The sequence below is a fragment of the Priapulus caudatus genome, unplaced genomic scaffold, assembly GCF_000485595.1.
Source record: "Priapulus caudatus unplaced genomic scaffold, Priapulus_caudatus-5.0.1 Scaffold1094, whole genome shotgun sequence".
In the NCBI taxonomy this organism is placed as follows: domain Eukaryota; kingdom Metazoa; phylum Priapulida; class Priapulimorpha; order Priapulimorphida; family Priapulidae; genus Priapulus; species Priapulus caudatus.
This window is the reverse complement of record NW_014578155.1, coordinates 68,031-76,310: the sequence shown is the minus strand read 5'-3', so window position 1 is coordinate 76,310 and position 8,280 is coordinate 68,031. Positions and strand designations below refer to the sequence as shown.

At 41.6% G+C, this 8,280-nt stretch overlaps 1 protein-coding gene across 1 annotated transcript in view; it reads right to left on the bottom strand.

The window, feature by feature from the left end:
- The window catches only part of LOC106815346 (maestro heat-like repeat-containing protein family member 1), a gene marked incomplete at its 5' end in the record, with an annotated part of 9,042 nt that extends 1,837 nt beyond the window's left edge, over positions 1 to 7,205 (bottom strand). The window contains 11 exon segments of the mRNA XM_014819794.1: positions 843 to 908; positions 2,384 to 2,486; positions 3,097 to 3,231; positions 3,588 to 3,743; positions 4,156 to 4,344; positions 4,744 to 4,890; positions 5,072 to 5,186; positions 5,338 to 5,475; positions 5,754 to 6,004; positions 6,474 to 6,645; positions 7,051 to 7,205. Of these exon segments, the coding sequence (XP_014675280.1) occupies positions 843 to 908; positions 2,384 to 2,486; positions 3,097 to 3,231; positions 3,588 to 3,743; positions 4,156 to 4,344; positions 4,744 to 4,890; positions 5,072 to 5,186; positions 5,338 to 5,475; positions 5,754 to 6,004; positions 6,474 to 6,645; positions 7,051 to 7,205 (1,627 nt within the window).
- Positions 7,206 to 8,280: the final 1,075 nt, after the last annotated feature.

Genomic DNA, 8,280 nt, shown 5'->3' with positions numbered 1-8,280 from the left:
CCGTCCGTCCGTCCGTCCGTACGTCCGTCCGTCCGTCAACATTTGGCTACGGTCAACGATAGCTCAGGAACCGTTTGACCCACATGTTTGAAATTGGGTATAGTTGTTACTGCTATGCTCCCATATTAAACGTCCCAAAAATGGGAATTTCCATTAGTCAGTTCAGGTTCAACGGATTTTGCTCATTTTTGGTATGTGAATGAAGGGGTTTGGATATTTAAAAAAAAAATTATGTAAATTAGGTAGGTTTCCCATTTTTGCCAAAAAATTGCCGTGGCTCGAAAGTACGTCGACTGGCGTGCTCCAAAATAGGACGTTTAATATGGGAGCATAGCAGTAACAACTATACCCAATTTCAAACATGTGGGTCAAACGGTTCCTGAGTTATCGTTGACCGTAGCCAAATGTTGACGGACGGACGGACGTACGACGACCCATGGCAATAGCTCAGCTTGACGATGTCAAGGTGAGCTAATAAAATACTGCTGTTTTAGTATTAAAGATAGAGTCTCCCTTTAGTTCCATGTTTCCAATTAAGATGGCGCCATGAGTTCAAAGCTGTATTTGAGCCTGATGGACTTGCAAAAAAGGCTGCTCGGCTGTATGTACAAATTTTTGCTTGGACGCAAGACACGGCTGGAGAAAACCACGAATGGTCTGGTCAGCAAACACAGCTGCCCCCAACCCACTATCACTGCACATAAAACTACTAATTAATAAACTGTCGAGTTTTAAAAATTTGTGCAAAAAGTAGCAGGGCGCAATAAGCAAGATAAAGACAATGTTCAAATGTTTTGAAGTCTTAACTACTCCTGATACACAGACTAACAAGTGTTGCTCACCTCCACAAACATGCTCCTTTGAGATTGACATTTGCTTCTCTTTTGGCAAATTTCCTAATAAAAACCCTGCAAAATACACGTTTAAAATGACAATCATTACTGTTTAGTAACACAATCTTCTTATTAATTTAAAATGGACTAAACATTTAAGAACAAGTGCTGCAGTGCGACAGGGCTCATCTGGTGTCTGGTGTTCTGCTGATAAATTTATTTGTGCATAGCAAGACGTCTTATACATAAGTCTTCTTTATTCTTGTTTGACTTTCGTGGCCAATTCAAACAAAAATATATCAGCTACACTTTCGCACCCACCTAATCTCTATGCATTGCAGACACATGTGCATTGCAGGTTGGCAGGCAACAATTATGATTAGAAGCGTGCCAGCCATGGGCTGCCCCGTGTTTTTGCCTGCACACGCGAGCATTCACTGATTCAGCCTTCAGGGTGCTATAGACAGACTGCTTTAGAAAATAATATGATTTAAGGAGCATATAAACCTTGTTCAACAAACATTTGCCTTTGCAATTAAACTGTGCAACTGTAGCCTCACATTCACACAGGTATGGGCTCTAATAATAGCAAAAGCAGTTCAGTCCTTTGTTAACAGTCAACAAATCAATGTTTAATCCTCCTCTTGAGGATCAAAAGGTTATCCGACACTTACTCTTCGCATGTCAGCGGAAAGTACATTTCATGGTCCTTTCAATAAAGCCATAAAAATGGTAGGTCGCCGCTGAAACAAAAAAGTTTTTCAATTGCTCCGTCAGACCATGTTCTCAGAAAATGTCTAAAATCTGCCCTGTACCCCATTGACCTTTGACCTGTGACCTCTAATTTTGGCACAGTGATGGCTTTTCCTACCATGATGCTATACACCGACTATCACGAGCCTAGGTCGAGCCGTTTAGATTTGTGCCGCAATTCTGCATTTCCTTCCTATACCTTAAGTTAAGGAGGGAATGTTCCCCCTTATTTTACACCTTTGTCCTTTGACCTTTGACCCCCAGCTTCGACATCCCAACTCGTTTTCGAATTACCCCCCCCCCCACGTCCCGAATATCGTGACCGTACGTCGAGCGGGTATGATTTGTGCCCAACAGTTGACGGACGCACGGACGCATGGCCGGACGGATGCACGTTCATGCGATTCTACAAGCTGCATATGACTATGTCAGATGAGCTAAAAATGAATGTATGTATGCATATAATATGCAAACTGCAGTTCCACATTATTGATTTCTTTTCTCTATTCGCCAGTGTAAATCAATGGACCTAATGTAGAACTTAAGTTGATAATATTCACACTTTCATGATGTAGAAACAAGCATTCTATTAAAATCCCACGAAACCTTGCCATATTACCATCTTGCTGATTCTGTTATATATTGTACATCATATATTTGATTAACAGTAAAATTCAGTCACATATCTGTCACATATCTATTACATCTTATGTCAAAAATCTGTTACATATCAGGTAGACTGGATCTGTAAATATCACTACCTGGTACAGCTGCTATGAACACAATCATTCACTTGCCTGTAAACATTGCAGCATTGCTTCTGATCATGTGACAAGAGCTCTTGAAGAAAGACACATTACCCATCACATAGAAATTTATCTTCTCCGGATAGCTGGCGATCTGAAAGACATCGTGCGTGTTGCGTTTCATCCCACGATTCAACCAAGCCGAAATTCGGGCACACAATTTCAAAGCTTCTTATTTGCAAGAGATTTCAACGAACCTACATGAATTTGGGGGACAAATGAAAAGGACATCTCATGAGGCTGCATGATTGCATCTGCAGAGGTGGTCGACAAAAGAGGAATTGCTCAAAACGTTTCGAACAATAGGAATATACTAATTAATTTAGGAATGAAGGTCATATAGTAAAATGTAAAAAAATTTGAAAAGACAAAAAAGCCAGATTAAATACAAATTTCATCTATTTAGTCAGCTGTAACTGGAACCTGACTATATACTTTATATATAATATATATACATGGTATTTTGAAACTTGTTATGTATAAACTAGCTAGCTATTGGTACTCCCATATGACTGTCATAGCAAAGCAATTCTAAGAAATTGGCCGGCTGCATGTCACAAGTACATGAAACTGTACGTACCTTACCTTATGATAGTAAGATGTAGTAGTATAGTATAGCAGTAGTAGAGTATGAAGTAAGGCAAAACTTGACACACGACAAAATGATTTGAGGAAATGACACGACTTGGTAAAATTACACATACCAGGACCTTGGAAAGGTCATTGATGAACTCGCCATAGTGAAGGTGAGCATCGTCTAGCAGGTGCTTCTGGAACATGTCATTCAGGGAGCTGGAACTGATGCGTGGACCGAGCAGCCGCAGGCTATACTTGCTTGCCTACGCAGACAGTGCGTGTAAATCAAAACATGTACGGTACACTTTGTGTCAACACCTCGTAAACGATACTGTCTGAACCCTTAATAGCAAAATCTATTGCAGGTTTCTATTCTCCCTTGGCTAAGCAGCGGCGGCGATGCAATCTACCATGAATAAATCATGTTCCTTCCGAGAAGGCAACATCCACCCACACAGCGGCACCACGCAAAAAAATTAATGCCAGTGCGGCCGACCTTTACACGCACACGACTAGCATTACCTTGCACTTTCTTCCAATAAAATATTCCAAAATTGAAATTCCAAGTGGATTTTCTCTCAATACCTCACAGGTAGAGATGTAGTATGCTCGTGCCTACCTTGACTACATCCTCACTGCTGTCATGGAGGTGCAGCAGGAGACTCACCAGGTTGGCATGAATCTGCTCGAGAAACGGATCGCGGGACGGCCCGTCGGAAAATCTTGACAGATTTCCAAACAAGCGGAAGGCCTCGGCCCTCACCTCGTCCCTCTCCTGCAAAATATTAAACAGTTAGATGTGCTAGAGGCCACCAACTTTCATCTGCGGTAGGAATAAGATCAAATATCGAATAATGAAATTAAATCAGGTGCTACAACAAAGAATGCAATTTTCATCTCGTATTCAAATGAGAGAGGATTCGTGCAATAATAAATCAAAGAGAAGGAGCATTCTACACGACTTTGTGTAATTATAAAACGTAAGAAAACAATTTAGTATAAAACTTTGCAGCATCAGGTATTTATCTATAATGTAACATTGCTGTAATTTACAAATTCGTGTACTCCATGGTACATTGATGGATTTTGCTATATGAAAAGTAATGAAAATATCTCGACTTAATACGTTGCGTACATAGATGATGCTTAGAGTACAAAACAATCTGCAAGCCATAACAAGGCATTACCTTCTCAAAGCAGGGACGTATGCGCAATGCAATGTTTATCAGTATGCCCCGCACATGGTGCTCGTCGATGGCCGCCAGTATCTTGGACAGACCAGACATGGCTGCCAACGTGATGTCGCCTTCCTTGTCCTCACGGTCATCCATGCCTGCCATCATCGCCGACAACACCGTCGTCGAATACTTCTGCACCTACTCACAATACACGATGCAGCTCGTGTACATTTTATTGTATCCATCAAGTGTGCACGGGATGCATAGAACTAGTTAACTTGTTACATCAATGGTAGTGGATCGATTGTAGTCGTTTATTGTTACTACTCTTTGAGTGGACTGTGCTGCATACATTATAATTAAACATCTCGGAATAATGCCGCAGAACATATTATTTTTGTTAAAAATTAACTATTATAAGTTACTTTCACTTTCCATACATTATACTAATCAAACACAAAACTCATTACCGATTTTCACAATAAATCAATATCACTTATAATAACGACTAGGAGTCACACAAGTTTTATCCCCAAATTCCGTTATGGAAACGCACAAAATATTGTCGATTTACATCAGATCATCTTTTGTTCGTACCTGCTCGTTTCCAGCAGTGCCTACGTTACCGAGGCCGCGTATGCACAGCATGCGGACGGACTGCGAGGGATCGACGAGCCTAGTCATTAAACTGTTCATCATGATCTCAGTGAGCGCGCCATCCGCCTTCCCACAGTGACCTATCAACTACACAGACAACAGTCCTTACTTACAAACACATCAGAGCAACGTTCCACTGATTATCCATAGCGCATGTTGTAATATCACCAGTATCGTATTACCGTCACATCTCATGCGAAGCATCGTGAAAATCTTCGAATTTTGTGAGAGATTTTGAATGTGGTGGCAGGAGAATGTAAATTGATACCTCCCCGAGAAATGCTACTGCGACGATTCTTTGTGTGTCGTACAGACTTGCTAGTGATGGATTCATAGCCGTGATGACCTGTGTCAATAGCTCTGGTTTCTGCACTGCCAATGACCTACAACCAGTGGTACAATACACTTGTTAAACAATAATTCAATCTAAGCAAGAGATATACAATTATACAATCATGCCCTCATTCATGAAACGTGTTACAATTCATTGCAAAGCTCTTTGAATGCGTATACAAACACAGTGACCAATACTACCTTGCTACATTACAAATGACATCAGGGATGTCTGCAGCTACAGCCAGCTTCTTCCATCCGTCAATGCGCTGCAACCCATCAATGATCATATCCCCGCCTGTACACACAAGAAAGTTCCGCAGAGCCTCGATAGAAATCCTGCGAAAATACAGGGGAACATTCTGCGATGACAAACATCATGCAGTCATTTCAAACACAATAACATCATGGATACACTTGCGAAAAACAGCAGCGTAAAATTTTTCCGATACTCACGCAAAGTCCTTGCACAGTTTTTAACAACATACAAGCCCTATAGTTTCCATAATGCTATTAACATTGTCAATTAAACCAACTGCTAGTCTTAGCTACAATGCTATTAATTAAACTATTAATTAAGATATTAATTAAACGTGCCACCGGCACAGTCCACGCACCTGCTGGGATTTAGCACCTGGTCACGGCTGGGTGCGAGAATATCCCATGCCCAGTCTTCTCCGCGTGGGCCCGTCTTCCCTCCCGACTGCTTCTCGTCCTTCTTCTCCTCCTGCTTCTGGTGGGGAGGGGCCTTCACGTCGACCATGACGCCGATGGAGGTGAGCAGGGTGACGAAGACGCGAGCGTAGTTCTGCATCATCGTCGCAGTGCAGTTGTCGGCCCTGAAGATCTCTGCGAGTGCGCTCAGCACCTGAGAGCACACACACGCAAAACTACGTGTCACGACCTGCACCCGTGATTCCACCACACTGCGAGATTACGTGCACGCGATAAACTCTAACTGATTTCAATACTTGAATCAAATATTCGCGTTTCTGCCTCGAGTAAATCCAATTACTGTCACATTCAGTGAAGGTTTGATATCTGGTATGCGTGGCCGAAAGCCGAATGCAATAATCACGGGTATGCGTCGACTGGTGCCACGTCTTGCGCTGGAAGCTTATGATAACATGTTCAAGACTGTGGTGCTATAGTTCTCGTTTACACAACGTGTGTGACTCATACTGCTCCAAATGGATTTGAAGATTATTTCACCCATTAAAAAAAAAATTCATGCCTATTCTTAGCAGAATTGTATGATGCATTCAACTTTTAAGGAAGGTATGTCAGTGCAACACAGAATAAAAACCAATGGTAAATGTGTTAAAGGTCAAACTCACAGCTAATGGCTGGTTATTGGCAATGCGCAGAGTTTTGGTCTTGTCCCGCTCGCGTGGGTCAGGTTTCTCCTGGAATGGCACAGCACGTGCAAGAGACTCTAGCAGTCTGTCCAGCACGTTCTGTGCAGTGGCGCCATCTCCTGCCAAAACTTGCCAACAGTCACGTACTGTCCTGCAGGGAACATTAAAAAGCAGATGATTGTATGTGGAATGTAAATTCTAATGAGTGGCTGAGGACTGCAGTCATGTCGGAAAAATTATTACAAAATTTAGAAGCATAGTAAACCCTCTCGATATCTCTTACATGCACCTGAAAATATGAATATGAGTTAATATAATCATACATACATCTATTACAGTTGACATTTGCTCATCCTGTGGAGGCAAGGAAGGAACACGGATAGCAAAAGAGCAGCAATAATTCAAAACAGAAATTTTTTATTCCATTGCTGAATCTTGTACGTGCTTCTTTGGGTTTTGCTGCATTGTCAATGCAATTCCTTTACACTTTCACCTACTTTTAGGCAGTCTGTCTGACATCAATACATAAATTACAATATAATGCTCCAATTCTTACTGGTCATATGGCAGGTTGTATTTCATGAGGCAGTTGATAACAGCAATGAGATGATGGTAAGCAAGTGTTCTCATGCAGCGCAAAGTCCCGGTTCTTGTCTGAACGCAGGTAATCTCACAGAGCTTGCAGTGAAGGTCATTAACAAGTGACTCCACCTAGTGTGACAGAAAATAACTGAAAAGTATGGAACTTGTGGACAGCAAGGCCTATAGATATAAACACACACATATCTGGAAAGCAGACACATATCTGGTAATTATATTAAAGTATCCAAAATATTAAACTTTAGAATAGCATTTATTGGTCCAAGGACCAGTTATTAATGTATGTAATGTTATAGAAAAAGTGGACACACTATATATACATATATAATAGGGATTATACACAATAATGATGATATTATTTTAAAGCGCAATGGTTACCAATAATACAATTATTCTATAATCACATGCCTCATGTCTGTGCGCCAACAAGAGTTCAGTGATTTCAGGGCAGTGAGGAAAACAACAAGAGCCGCAGAGCGTCTGGGCTCATCTGAGGTCTGTTGCTACGGTTATAAACGTAACATTTAAGTCGTGCGTAGTGACACCTTTGTTAGGCACAGATAGGCAGATACGCAGTTGCGTACACATCATTTCAGCAACCTTCTGCATTCTGCATACCTCCCAAATCCCATTGGTTGATACAAATCACGTGCCTGAAACTCCTGTTTTATGGTGCACTAGCTGGGCTACCCGGCGATGCTTGGGATTTTTTGGGGGTTACTGCTTTTCTGCTATTTCATGCGTTTTGTGCTATTGCTTGCGTTTCGGCATTTTTCATGCGATTGCCTGATTTTGAGCCTGACTATAGTTGAGCGCTAAAGGATTGCTGTTCTAGGATTCGTCTCGACTTTTCTGCTGCAGTGTATAGTCGAGCGCTAGGATTGCTGTTATTGTTAACTTTTCTGCTGCGCGAGTATTTTTTTGGGGGAAATCTGTTGTTTGTTTTTTTGCCCTTATTTTTGCGTTTTTGTGCAAATTGTTTTTGGCCTAAAATGGTCGTCGCGTCATGCTGATTGAGAATATACCTCACGGGTGACCTCTTACTGGTCTCAAGAAGACAGACAGACAGATAGATCCGGCGATTTATTGTAGATGAATACGAAACGAAAAGCAGCGAGATGACACGGTGGTGTTGCAAGCCCAATGCGTTTCTTTCAGCCTGGTAGCTTATCTCTGCTGCGTCGCT